The 15,183-nt window shown below is 43.9% G+C and overlaps 1 protein-coding gene across 7 annotated transcripts in view; it reads left to right on the top strand.

Annotated features, from left to right (window-relative positions):
• Positions 1-3,143, top strand: part of ikbke (inhibitor of nuclear factor kappa B kinase subunit epsilon) — a 46,561-nt gene extending 43,418 nt beyond the window's left edge. For all 7 annotated transcript variants that reach the window (XM_052034951.1, XM_052034950.1, XM_052034949.1 and 4 more), the window contains one exon: positions 1,077-3,143. In XM_052034951.1, the coding sequence (XP_051890911.1) occupies positions 1,077-1,110 (34 nt within the window). In that variant the 3' untranslated portion in view covers positions 1,111-3,143. The remainder of the gene's footprint in view (positions 1-1,076) is intronic.
• Positions 3,144-15,183: the final 12,040 nt, after the last annotated feature.

Below are 15,183 nucleotides of genomic sequence, written 5' to 3'. Positions count from 1 at the left end.
ACTTGCAAATTTTTGCTAAGTATTTATCAAATTACTGTTTTAAAACTCTTCATCCTTGTATTTGATGGCAACCTGTTCCTCCTGGTCCTCTATATCCACCAGTTCAACAAGCTCCCAATATTCCTCTGCTAGTAATACCATGCATCTCTCCCTCTCTTTGTTCCACCACCTTCACCTGCCCAGTCCCCATGCACTGGAATTCCATGTCTAACTCCCGCCCCCCCTGCCCCCCTTGCCCCCCCCTTAAAACCCAGCCTCTTAAACCTGACTAATCTTCTAGTAATCCATTTTAATGTCTCCTACTTTTAGCTTGGCTTCAAGTTTTCTCTGATTGCACCTGCAAAAGCACCTTGGAATGTTCTTTACCTTTTAATGATATAATAACTATTTAAATTTTATATATGTATAGCAGACCATATGTCTGGGTGTAGCAGTCCTATATGTATATGTTACAGAATAGAATGCTCCTCTATATAGTATATAACAACACTGGGTATTATGTTTTTGTAAATATTTTATAATAGCATACTGCATGTGGATGGATTGAATGTTCCTGGTCATATTCCATTGGAGCACACCATATATTACAGGACAGAATACACCTGTATATATTATGCACTTTGTGTTACTGGGCAGAACTCACCCTATACAGTAAAACTCTGATAAAACCCTATTCAATCATTCAACCATTCAGAAATCCCAATGGTTCGGCATCTGGCTCACCAGGCAATGCTTCCCAGGTTCTCAGAAATTCATCAGTCCATGTGCTCGTCCGAAATTCACTAAGGCCCATGCTTGCAAAAGATTCACTGGTCCCTGCACCAGGGCCTCGGTCCCTGCACTCCCCTGAAACTTGCCAAGTTCACTGGAGAATTTATTATAATGCAATATAACATCTTAAAAACATTAATTAAAATTATGTTGGGGACCTAACATGAATAACATCCAGAAAATCTGCCAGTCTAATACCACCTAAGTCCCAAGTATGCCAGATTACTGGAGTTTTAATGTATATTTGATTCGATAATGTTATTTTTGACATGCTGTGAAATAACTGAGTGTATTTTTGTCACTAGACTTAGTGAAGTTCAGAAGCCTCAGGATGTCTGAGGTTTTGGTGCTGAAGATGAGACACTGGAGTCATGCTCTGACTTTATAAGACATCACCATGACATTGGAGGGACCAGAATCCCATTAAAAACTGGACATACATTACTGAAGAACAGAGAGACGAGAAGTCCAGACTTGCTGGTTGAATCGTCATAGTGTAAACTGAGCAATAGTGTTTGGAACCCATTTTATCTTTCTGCCAGTTTTATTTTAATGCATATGGAAAATAAGAAATTGGGAGTAATGTAAAATGCGCTAGCTTATTGCCCACATAAACAATCATAAAAAGTAAGCTGCTTGCTGAGGTGTGTGCGTGAGAGAGATTGGAACTTCTCAATGTCTAATTTAAGTTTTATGCTTATGTCTAATCTTCATTCCCAATTTTTGACCCAATTTTTACTTAAGGAGCAAGTGTAGACAGAAAGCTCATGAAGCTGCTTCACAATTCAATACCGACCAGAGGCTGCTCTTCTACCTCAACATGTCCTATTCTTTGACTACTGCAGTGTCTACCAATCTATTGATCTGAGTCTTGAATGAACTCAATAATTGAATGTCCACAAACCTCCTGCAGGGTGGATTGGGTGGTTGTGTGGTTAAACTCTTCTGATACAGTATCCAGGGAAACAAATGACATTGGAGGTTAAACTAAGTCACTTCTGCCTGTACTCAACAGTCAAAAGGGTCTGGATTACTAGTAAACCAGGCTCTCTTATCATTGTATCATGTTCCATTACACCAAGAAAATGGTTGCCTTACACAGTGTCTATTGAAAAGGCCTGTGTCTGCAGGGCTATAGACCCATAGTCCCTGGTTGCTATGTGACTCCATGCTTATTCTGCAAAACCTAGGCAATTAGCATCAGTTGGCTATTCGTCACTGGAGGCCAGCACAGTCATGCGCCCAACATTGCCTGATTCCACTTTCCAGGAGGGGACACTGGAGACCATTGTGACCAGCATTAGTTGGCAGTGCATCAACACATGGTGTTGGTCAGATAGCTCAGCCCTCAAATCAAACCTGAACCTTGCTGGTCCTTACAGCTCAATATCATGCTGAGGAACGCACATAGGAACAACACAAGGCTGTTCAGCTCCTTGAGACTGTTCTGCCATTCAATCAGATTATGCTTCAACTCCATTTTTGAATTTCATTTTTGCTCCATACTCGTTTGTTCAAAAACAGAAAAAAGTAAATTGATTCAAAACCAACATATTGGAGTTGATAGCAATCAGGAGACTGAAACTGCTAGAGATACTCAATAGGTCAGGCAGCATCTGAAGAGAGAGAAACAAGAGTTACAACAGAAATGGAACAAAGGCAGAGGTGTGGCAGGTTTTCAGGAAGTGCTGAGGCAGGGAAAGGGAGGAGGGAAAAGAACAAAAGGGCCAGGGTGATGAAATGACAAATGGATGATGGAGCAACGAAACAAAATGGGACAAGTGAAAGCTGGAGTGTGAGCCCAAGGGAAGTGGAAGCGACAGTATCATTATAAATGGATATGTTTGGAAGAAGGGGACGGAGGTTATAATCTGAAACTGTTGAACTTAATGTTGATTCCAGCAGTCTGCATTGTGCTTAATTGAATGATGGGAAGCTGTTCTTCAACTTTTGTGATTTGTTGAACACCTTGAAAGTTCCAGCGTTACGTTTTTTGCGGTTGAAGAATTCCAGATTTACATAAACTTTGCATGGAAAAATTACACCTGATTTCCCTTCTAAATAACAACTCACCTTAAGGTTATAGGTATATGCAGGGCTCTACTGCCAATTGAGCTATTCCTGAGAATTGCATTTAATTGGGGCCATTCACAACCCCAGGACATCCCAGAGGGTTATATAGCCAATGAGGTGTTTTTAAAGTGTATTTCCTCTCTTGTTTTTTTAATATGGCTCTTTAAAACTATATCTGATTGCCCATTTGTCCTGAAATATGTTTAAGTGCTTGCTGTCAGTTGTTTTTATTATTATATTCCTGTGAAGAACTTTACTATTGTCAAAGATACTGTGCCAATACAAATTGTCTTTCTCTACGTTGTGGTTTTGGTTCAGTCACTGCCTCCAGTACCAATTTCTCAGTTGCTTGTGGTTTGCACAGAGCAAAAAATAGATCAATCACAAAACATGGAGTGGAATATACAAAGAAAAGCTACAAAGAAAAGCTGCAAAGACCAATGGTGACTGTTGAGCTTGTTAGCATAGAGAAATTCCAGGCTGGGAAGAGCTGTATAGCCACACAAAGAAAGGGGAAGGCAACAGCTGCCATCTCACCCAAGAGGGGGTGTTGAGAGCAATCTGTGTGGTCTGTCAATATGTGAACCAGCCATTGTGGGAGTCCAGCATTGGCCTGTACTTACCGTGCATCCTGAGCCCCACATCTCAGTACTGAGCAGCTGCACTACTTGCCCCAGTCTGCCCAATACCAGTCCTCTCTGCACTGAGCTGTGGGGGAGCAGAGGGCAGAGTTTCACCCAGGGTTCCTGACACAGCAGCAGCCTGAGTGAATGTCCTTTTTTTAACGTACACTGGGATACATACTGTTGTAGCACCAAGAGTGCCATAACGAATCAGCGCTCTGCTAGGTGACGCAAACTGGAATACCAGGGTAAATGTGAAGCAGTAACTTCTAAAAGAATGTCTGCACTTCTGAAAACATGGGATGGATCCATCACAAAATATGGAGCAGGGTCCACAAGAAAAATGTATGCTTCCAATACAAGACAGAAAGTACTGCTTTCCAAGCCTAAGGGATGGAGTATGTCTCCTATTATGCAAGACAAGATTTTCATAGCACCTCAGTACACGTGACAATAATAAACCAATACCAATACCACGGTAGCATAGTGGTTAGCATAATGCTTTACAGCGCCAGCGACCTGGGTTCAAATCTGGCCGCTGTCTGTAAGGAGTTTGTACATTCTCCCCGTGTCTGTGGTGGGTTTCCTCCGGGTGCTCCGGTTTCCTTCCACATTCCAAAGACATACAGGTTAGGAAGTTATGGGCATGCTACGTTGGTGCCAGAAGCATAGCGACCCTTGCGGGCTGCCCCCCAGAATCACTACGCAAAAAATGTATTTCACTGTGTGTTTTGATGTACATGTGACTAAAAAAATCTTTTTAAAAAAAAAGAAATGGTATTGGTTTATTATTGTCACTTGTACCAAGGTACAGTGAAAAGCTTGTCTTACAAACCGATCGTACAGGTCAATTCATTACACAGTGCAGTTACATTGAGTTAGTACAGAGTGCATTGATGTAGTACAGGTAAAAGTGTAGAACAATTATAGTAAAGGTAATGAGTAGATCTGTAGAGAGCAGTTTGCAAAGTGTCTCTGGAATTAGTTGGGAACAAGTATCAACAAAGCTACTTTATTCATGAAACACAGAGCCATCTTATAGGTGTTTTCCTATATCCTCCTGGAACCTTCTGTCCACTAAACCTGTTGCAACTCTAGCTAGCAGTTAGTTGAACAAAACAATCCCTCAAGGGTGGCAGTATTTGAGAAGCCATTGATATACATGGATTGATATTAGATATGACACATGGATTACATCCCTCTTTTAATAACAAAAGACAAAAGGAAAAAGAAAGTAACGGCCCATTCTCTGAGTGTGTCATTTTGGCTCAAAATCATTAAGATACTTAAGTTTAATTTGTAATTAAACTGCAGTCCTAAAGATACTTCGGTTGACAAACAGTCCTTCCCAATCTGGTCCTAAATAGTTGCTGGTGTAGAGGGGCCTAATGTCGAGCTGTGGTGGTCTTGCTCTGCAAGTGGACCTCCTGGTTTCTGTATTTTTTTTCTCTTCAGGTAAACCAGCCTCATCAGTGGTCTTCCTGAGATGGTACCCTTGTCTCTGATATGGGACACCCTCTTCTGGTGATCTGGTTGTGGTGTGGGGAGTGTCACCACTACCTTCTGTCACGTTGCAGATGGGCTTCATCCTCACCAGCTCTCCAACTTTTAGTGGTGGCACTCGCTGGCAGGAGATTACACATCTTCTGTTGGCTACCTTCAGTAGTCTGAATGCATTTTTGGTTCAAATTTGAGAGTAGAGTTCCAGTATATCTGTTCATTGTCTTGGCACAAGATGCTTACCATTCCTTGGGTCAAAGTACTGCATAAGATTAGGATATCCAACTATGGCTGGGAATGATGATTTGGATTTCTTCAGTAGTTGCTTGGCCACCATCACAGCTTTATCATTACACTGCGGAAGGAGTGGTAATTGATGTCAACCGCTGCCAGTCAGAGGAGAATCAGTTGTCTACTGTGAACTGCAGCCCATTGCCCACGATCAGCACTTCAGGGATATCATACTCTTCTTCAAATTTGTAAATTATCATCAATGAGTGGGTGTTCTCAAAGGAATTTATCTCCCATAAATTTTAAAAATTAATCTGCTATCATAGGATGCATTTTCCCATCGAGGTGAAATAGATCTGACCCAGCTTTGGCCCAGGGACTCTCTGGGGCTTTCTGAGAGGGAAGCACTTTCTTTGCTAGAACCTGCCGCTCTTGCATTTTTGTACGTGCTCCCTGATCATCCCTGGCCAGTAGATGATACTTTCTCATGCTCCACTGAGACAACCGTTCCTTCCCACATGTGTACCCCAGGCGACTACTGAGGGAATGTTACACTGTCAGAGGTTCCATCTTTCATGTGAGGCCTAATCTATTCTCAGGTGGACATAAGACAGTAGGAAAGTTCAAGGGAGATGTGCGGGGCAAGTTTTTTACACAAGGAGTAAGTGGGTGCCTGGAATGTGCTGCCAGGTATGACGGAAGAGGCAAATACAATAGAGGCATTTAAGGCACTCTTAGATAGGCACGTGAATATGCAGAGAATGGAGGGATATGGACCATGTGCAGGTAGAAGGGATTAGGTAGCCTAATTAGTTCAGTACATCATCAAGGTGAAGGGCCTGTTCCTGTTCTGTGTTCTAAAAGACCCATCACACTGTGAAGAGCAGAGGGTTTTTCCCCAGTTAAGTATTGTATGCTGAAGTTGCATCATAGAGTGAGAAATCACTTACTGAACTCCGGTAACATGGATAATTGTGCCGGCTGATTACATACTGCCACCAACGACCAAATCAAGAGAAGAGTCGTGCTCTTGCCTTTGCTTCAGAAAGTCATGGTTTCAAATCCCACTCTAGTGATTTGGGCACAAAATCCAGGCATTCATTCACGGTGCCACTTCTAAGGGGTGCCACGCTGCCAAAGAAGATTAAACTGAGGCCGCATCTGCCTTTCAATTGGAGATAAACGATCCTCTGGCACTACTGGAAGAACAGGGCAGTTCTCTCCTCTGTCTTGACCATTGGGAAGAGAAGTTTCATTTTTAATTGAACTGCAGTCAAGGCCCAATTAAGCCAGAAGCACCAGTGTGATTTATTGAGTATTTTAACAGTGGACACCTAGCCCCTCACCAATATCACCACCTCACACTTGCTTGTTTCTGTGCTTTATGTTGTCAAGCTGCTGGGAGTGATCAATTTCTGATATTTTGCCAAGTCTTCATGGTGAGTGCTGGAGCAAGGGCGGGAGTGTAGTTGTGGGAGGAGTGGGATGGGGCAATCAGATGGTGAATACTGGTGTGATAAATTGACAGTGGTCACATATGTCAGTAGAGTTGGGCACCACCACTGGACACTACTCTAAACCTCACCAATCGCCCACCCAAACACACCTACCACAAGGTCATTGGCAATTGGTTTATTATTGTCGCATGTACCGAGATACGGTAAAAAGCTTTTGTTTGCATGCCATCCAGACAGATCATTTCATACATGAGTACATTGAGGTAGTACAAAAGGAGAACAAAACAGAATGCAGAATATAGTGTTACAGTTACAAAGAAAGTGCAGTGCAGGTAGACAAATAAAGTGCAAGGATCATGACAGGGTAGACTGAGGGATTAGGAGTTTATCTTTATTGTATAAGAGGTCCATTCAAAAGTCTTATAACAGCAGGATAGAGGCTGTCCTTGAGTTCTTTTTTTTCTCGTTATATTGTATTCTTTTTTTTTGTTCTTTTTTTTTCTCTTTTGCTTTCTTGAGCTTTTGTATCTTCTGCCCGATGGGAGGGGTGAGAAAAGAGAATGCCTGGGGTGGGAGGGGTCCTTGATTATGTTGGCTGTTTTCCTGAGGCAGCAGGAACTATAGACAGAGTCTCCAGTGCTTTGTGTGTTGCTCCAGATTTCTGCTGTCCCTTGTGTCTCAGCGGAGAGAAGGCTGGCTTTCATGATAGACTGGGCTGCATTCACAACTCTCTGTAATTTCTTGTGGTCTTGGGAGGAGCAATTGCCATACCAAGCTGCGATGCATCCAGATAGGCGACAGAAGACAGCAACTTGCATGTACATAGCACATCTAACAGGAATACTTAAAGGTGCAAGGCAAGATAGGTCCAAGCCAGCATGGTTTCGTGAAGGGAAGATGCCTGACCAACCTATTGAGTTTTTTGAGGAAATCTCAGGTAGGGTAGATAAGGGAGAGGCTGTGGATGTTGCGTATTTAGACTTTCAAAAGGCCTTCGACAAGGTGCCGCACAAGAGGCTGATTAATAAGGTGAGAGCTCATGGAATTACAGGAAGGATAGTAGAATGGGTGGAGCATTGGATGGTTGGCAGGAAGCAAAGGGTGGGAATAAAAGGAGCCTGTTCTGGTTGGCTACCGGTTACTAGTGGTGTTCTGCAGGGGTCGGTGTTGGGGCCGCTTCTTTTTACTTTGTACATTAATGACTTGGATGATGGAGTAAGTGGTTTTGTGGCTAAGTTTGCAGACGACACCAAGATAGGTGGAGGAGTAGGGAGTATTGAAGAAACAGGAAGGTTGCAGAGAGACCTAGATAGTTTAGGAGAATGGGCAAAGGAATGGCAGATGAGATTCAATGTTGAGAAATGTGCATTTGTACACTTTGGAAACAGAAATAAATGGGCAGATTATTATCTAGAAGGGGAGAAAATTTGAAGTACAGAAGTACAAAGGGACTTGGGGGTACTCGTGCAGGATACCCTAAAGGTTAACCACCAGGTCGGATCAGCGGTAAGGAAAGCGAATGCTATGTTGGCATTCATTTTGAGAGGTATAGTGGATAAAAGTAAGGAAGTGTTGATGAGGCTCTATGGGGCACTGGTGAGGCCCCATTTGGAATACTGTGTACAGTTTTGGGTCCCATATCTTAGGAAGGATGTACTGATGTTGGAGAGGGTTCAGAAAAGATTTACGAGGATGATTCCCTGGAATGAAAGGGCTTACATACGATGAGCGTTTGTCGGCTCTTGGACTGTACTCACTGGAGTACAGAAGAATGAGAGGGGACCTCATAGAAACATTTCGAATGTTGAAAGGACTGGACAGAGTAGATGTGGCTAAGCTGTTTCCCTTGGTGGGTGAGTCCAGGACCAGAGGGCACAATTTTAGAATTAGAGGGTATCAGTTTAAAACAGAGATGAGGAGAAATTTCTTTAGCCAGACGGTAGTGAATTCATGGAATTCTTTGCCATGTACAGCTGTGGAGGCCTGATCATTGGAAGCATTTAGGAGGAGGTAGATGGGTATCTAATTAGTCAAGGTATCAAGAGATATGGGGAAAAGGCTGGAAATTGGGGCTAAATAGGAATAGTATTAGTTTAGCTCATGGAGCAGACTCAATGGGCCGAATGGCCTACTTCTGCTCCTTTGTCTTGTGTGATCTTGTGATCTTGTGAAAATATTCCAAGGTGCTCCATAGTCATTATGAAAAAAAAATTGACAGCGAATCATGTTGATGATATTAGGTGACCAGAATCTCAGGGAACGGTAAGCTTTAAGGAAAAGGGAGACAGGCGGAGAGGATTAGGGAGAGAATTCCAGAGCTTAGGACAGGTTGATTAAGGAATGGATCCCAATTTTTTTTTAACCAAAATAAACTTTATACATAATAAAAGACAAACTATATACAAAAATAAAACAAGAATAAAAGTGCAAACCTTTATATTCATGTACAGATCAATTATTAGTGTTACTTTTTACACAAACCACAGCACCACTGCCACTCGTGTGGCTCCCTGGGGTGATACCCCAATCCCATATTTACAATCTTTAAGGGGCTTCCTCGCCTGACCCCGCCCCTCCCTCTCCTGTGGCAGAAGAACCCTAAACTGTCGTCCTTCCCCACCGAACCCTTGCGTTGGCTGCACCCAGCTTCAGTGCGTCCCTCAGCATGTACTCCTGCAGCCTGGAATGTGCCAGTGTTGCAGTGATTAATATCAGGGATGCTCCAGACAGCAGAATTTGAAGAGGATGATCTCAGATGATGGTAGGTCTAGCCACCCTTCCGATGGGTGATGGAGCTCAGCTGCAGAGATGGTGCTGTGGAGATTTGTAGGCTTTCCTGTGCTAATCTACAAGAGTGGTGGATATTTCTCAGCTGTGCTGTCAAGAAGCGGGGCCAAAAAAGCCCCATCCCATTGTACAATGCACCTTAGGTACACTGAAAGGGTTGTAATGTAGGAAGCATGGCTGCCAATTTGCATACACCCAGATCACGAGAAGCAATAATCAGATCATCTATTTTTAATGATGTTGGGTGAGGGAGAAATATTGGCTGAGATATGGGGAGAAATGTCCTGGTCCTCTGTGAGTGGAGCTGAAAGCTTTCACACAAAACTGACGGAGGAAGTGGAGTTTAATATCTCATCCAAAGAATGGCATCTCAAACACTCCAACAATTCAGCACTCCCTCAATGCTCAAATCCCTAGAGAGGGATTTGAACCGATACGGTTCTGACTCAGAGATGAATGTACTACACTGAGCCACAGTACTAAAAGCACACTCTTCTGCTTTTTAACTATCTGCTATCAGCTACAAAAAAAATATACTTTTATCCCATTGCTTCTTCTAGGTGAGAGTGGCAAATGCATTCTCTCTTATCTGTGAGATAGCCAAGACAGAGGAGGGAAGGAGATACATTAAAAAAAAAGCCTGGCTGAGAAGATGGATCGGGTGTTTTCCTTAGTTAATCTATAGATGATGGAACAAAAGCGGCCAGATCCTGTCGTACAATCAGGTGCCACTGTGCGGCGCTCTTACTCCATTGAGTTCCTTCGCTGTCTTTATCCAGGACTATGTGGGTTTGAGAGCTTTTGGGGAGGGGATTTGAATTTGGGTACTGATAGTTGGTCAGGAAACCAGTTTTAACCACCCCCTTTTGCATGTAACCTCAGAGTACTGAGCTGCATGTAAGTAACCCTTCTTGGGAGGTGCATTTTATCAATGCCAAGATGCTCCACACTCAATTTCGGCAATATAAACATCTGAATCGTCAGCTGAGGCCAAAATTAGGACAGGGTAACCAGTTCTCACGTTGAACTGGTAGATCAGAGCTGCAGAGTAAAAACCAGACATACAAACCTCCAAAGTTGTCAAATAACCTCTCAACACAAGTACGGTGAAGGAAAACTTTCAGGCAGAAAAAAAACCCTGAGATGTGTTCTTGTTACATGCCTCTCAATTGGCACTGTATTCCCATCACACTTTCACTGTGTTTAAAGAAGACCAGGAAATCTGCATATTCATTGCCAAACTGCAAAAGCCATGAGAAAGCAAGAAGGGAATTCAATAGTGATTTATGTGAGAGGAAGACAGCTCAGGTTTTTTTTGCCCATTTCTGTGAAGGGTTTTCTTCTCTGTATTTGTGCAGAGTGGTTACCTTGACATGACTGGAGGTTTAGATGTCTGATCTACCAGATCAAGATGAGAGCCGGTTACCCAGTGTTAACTTGGGCCTCAGCTGAGGATCCAGGAGCAACTCTGTTATTTTTTTTACCTGTACTACCTTGATGCACTCTGTACTAACTCAACGTATCTGCACTGTGTAATAAGCTGATCTGTACGAACGGTATGCAAGACAAGTTTTTCACTGTACCTCTGTACAAGTGACAATAATAAACCAATACCAATACCAACAGTCAGCCGTCCTCAGAGATCTGCCAATGGAACTTCAAAGCTCTGAGCAGCACATCTAGGGAGGTGTCACTAAAGCAAGGTCCGGCCTTTGAAAATATGCACTCCATTCTGCTAATTCCTTACCTTGTGCTCCCATCAAAAATCCATCAACTTGCAATTTGTGGACTTGAAATCATCTGGATCAATTAAAGTTGAATCAACAGGACTGAGGCCACCCAGTTGGCCCCACTGCTCTCTGTTGGAATTTATGCTTCATGTCCTCTTCACTTTTGTCTTCATCGCATTATGTTAACAAATCTTTTGTCCATCCAGCCTCCCCCTAAATAGACTTCTGTTGTCCACCTCAGCTACATCATACAGGAGCAACTTCCACCTTCTAATCACTCTCACAGTTTCCATCCTCACTAACTCAAGCCATCATCATTCACTCTCCACCCCCATGCTCACTGACACTTGGTCTTTCAACAGCTCAGTTTTAAAATCCTCACCCTTATGTGTTTATCTTGCTATGGCCCTGCCTCCCTCCCTCCTCCATTCTGACACCCCTCCCAGTCTCCAAATCTTTATTCCACTTCCCAGTCCCACACCGACATGTCTGTCCACAGCCTCCTCTACTGCCGACCAGAAGCCAGAGGGAGATTAGACAAACAACACCTCATATTCCCCCTTGGTAGTCTCCAACCTGATGGCATGAACATCAATTTCTCTAACTTCCGGTAACCACCCCCCTCTGTTCCCCTTTTTTTCCCTTATCCCTCTGGCCCACAACACCCCATCTCTTTCCCCTCTCCCGCCCTCTCGATCTGCCCATCACCCACACGTTCCCCTCCTCACCTCCTTCCCTTTATTCCATAGTCCTCACCTACCAGATTCCACCTTCTTCCATCTTTGGCACCTCCATCTATCACCTCCCAGCTTCTTGCATCATTCCCACTCTCCTGCCCCCCTCACCTGCCTATCACTCCCCTCACCTGGATCCATCTATCACCCAGTAACTCTTGCTCCACCCCTTCCCTCCACTACCTATTCCCCCCTATTTCTTTCCAGTCCTGATGAAGGGTCTCGACCCAAAACATTGACTGTCCATTTCCCTCCACAGATGCTGCCTGACCCGCTGAGTTCCTCCAGCTCCTTTGTGTGTTGCTCCAGATTTCCAGCATCTGTATTCTCTCGTGCCTCCATCTTGCACCTCTCATACTTCCTTTGCTGCACCTTTGGCAGTTGTTCTTCAGCTCCTAGATGCTTTAAACTGTGGAATTCCCACCCTAAGTACCTTAAGACCTACAAAAATGACTTTTGGTTAACCTTAAATTGCGTAGAGTTTGGTTTTGTTTGATAATGCTCCCATAAGGCACCTTGGCTAGTTTGACAAGACTGAAGGCACTCCACATGGGAGTGCCAGCATGTTGCTAGATTAGTAGTTTTTACTTGTCGATTTTATGAATCAGTTATTTCAGTTGCTTTAAGCAGAGATTCTGAGATTTTTTTTATATCTTCAGTATTTATTTATTTAGCACTTTTAAGTCGAGCAGTAGCATTCCTGGTGAGCAGGTGTTGCTCAGTCCCAGAGCATGCATCTGAATATGGTCAGTGGGCCCACACCCAGTACTGGTGCTAACAAGTCGTAAGGACCAAACAACAAAAGGAATAGCCCCTCAAATCCTTCAGTCCCCTGCTGTTCCACAGGACTAACCAAAGAGGGAGTAATAAACACACTTAGAGAATGGACTGAGTTGATTTAGTGTAAATAGCCACTAAACAAATTGCAAGGACTTGGCAGCTAAGAACTACCTAACCTAACTTGTATATGTAAAATTATTTTTACAAGATATTACTTGATCACTTGGGCAGTCCTTAGGGTCAAGGATGGGATATCCATGAGATTCCTGATGTTTTGGGTCCTAAATTTTAGATTGAGGAGTGGAAGTTACCTGCTGGTGACCTCTTTCAATGTGGGACAGCCATTGGACACCACCCATCTCACTGGCTTAGTGGAATGAGCTCTTAGTCCAGTCCAAGACTGGGGAGCTGGCTTTGCTGCATGGATGTTAGCACACACACAAGTGGACATTGAGGTAGAGAGCAATTGTGAGGTCCAAGTCCATAGCATCCTGAAAATGGCAACACAAATAGACAAGGTGGTAAAGAAGGCGTGAGGTATGTTTGCCATTATTGGTCAGGGCATCAAGTATAAAAGTCAGGAAGTCATGTTGCAGCTGTATAAAACTTTGGTTAAGCCACATTTAGAGTAGTGTGTGCAGATCTGGTCACCACATTACAGGAAGGATGTGAAAGCTTTGGAGAGGGTGCAGGAGAGGTTCACCAGGATGCTGCCTGGATTAGAGGGCATGTTTTACAGGGAGAGGTTGGACAAACTTGGGTTGTTTTCTGTAGAGCGTCAGAGGCTGAGGGGTGACCTGGTGGAAGGATATTACATTATGAGAGGAACAGACAGGTTAGATGGTCAGAGTCTGTACCAGAGTGGAAATGTCAAATACTTGAGGGCATAGGTTTAGGTAAGAGAGGAAGAGGTTAAAGATTTACGAGGCAGGTTTTTTGCACAGAGAGCGGTAGGTGTCCAGAATGTGCTTTCGGGGGGTGGGAGGGGGTGCGGTAGAGGCAGATACGGTAGCAACATTTAAGAGGCATTTAGATAGGCACATGAACAGGCAGGCAATGGAGGGATATGGAGCATGTGCAGGTAGATGGGATTTAATCGGACATCATGGTCAGCACAGACATCATGGGCCGAAGGCCCTGTTCCTGTGTTGCTCTATGTTCTATGTATTTGGGTGGCTTTTGGCACATAAAAACACACACAAGCACACACAAGCACACACACACACACACACACACACACACATGTTTGCAGACATGCACTTATGTAAACACACACGCACGCACGCACACACACTCCCACACACACCCACACACACTTGCACATGAAAAGTGGAGGGGTGAGCGGAAGCTGAGGCCTTTGCCCACTGCCTGCTCCTTACCCCCCCCCCACCCCACACCCCCTCTCTTCTTCACTTCTCTCACCATCTTCCTCACCTTCTGTAAGTCTGCGTGTTCGCCACAACACTTTAACCTCCTCCAATCCTCCATCAGTCCCCTTCCATGCGAACCATACTCCGTCCACCTCCTCTCTTGCTATCTGCCACTCAGTCCCCTCCTTCCAACCCTTTTGCTAAAAGAGACCTGATGAAAGTTTATAAAATTATGAGAGACACAGATGAGCTGAATAGCCAGAGTCTCTGTCCCAGGGAAGAAATGTCAAATACTAGAGGACATAGCTTCAAGGTGAGAGTGGGAAAGTTTAAAGGAGATGTACGCAGCGTTTTTGACACAGAGAGGGTAGGTACCTGGAATGGGCTGCCAGGGGTAGTGGTAGAAGTAGACCTGATAATGGAACTTAAAAGGCATTTAGACAGGCACATGAACAGGCAGGGAGTGGCAGGCTATGTATCATGTGCAGGCACATGGGATTAGTTTAATTTGGCATCATGGTTGGCACAGACATCATGGGCCAAAGGGCCTGTGTCCTATGTTCTATGCCTGATCTTCTACCTCAGTTCCATTTTCCTGCGCTACCCCCATGTCCTTTGATTCCCCATATCTGGCACAGAAAAGGAGTTCAGATGAAGGTCTCGACCCAAAATATTGACTGTTGATTTTCCTCCACAGATTCTGCCTGACCCGTTGAGTTCCTCCAGCGGCTTGTTTTCTTCGCAATGATTCTTAGTCAACCTGTTCTGAGGAATGACCCAATACAAAGAAGATGTCAGTATTTGCAGAGGGATGGGATTCCCAGAAATAACGTCAGAATGTGGCAGGGGGTGATGTTTGTTTTTGCCCGGTGTGGGTTGGAGATTATATGAATGTGAGATGTTAATATTTTCAGGTGTCTGGGATAATGCCAATATTTAAAGGATTTTTAAGCTCTTTTTCCCCATGTAGAAGTTTTAATAACCAAGCTACCAGCTTCTTAATTGGATTTGACTTTGAGATTTGAGTGATTCACTGGAGATCAGGTCAATTACATCCTGCCTGGAGTTAGTTTCAGCCTTGGGTCACATGTTGATTTGGTCACATGTTGCCTCGGGAGCCGCTGGAT

Source organism: Pristis pectinata, chromosome 20 (assembly GCF_009764475.1).
Source record: "Pristis pectinata isolate sPriPec2 chromosome 20, sPriPec2.1.pri, whole genome shotgun sequence".
NCBI classification, from domain to species: Eukaryota; Metazoa; Chordata; class Chondrichthyes; order Rhinopristiformes; family Pristidae; genus Pristis; species Pristis pectinata.
Note: the sequence above shows the minus strand (reverse complement) of the source record. Positions and strands in the feature narration are given on the sequence as shown.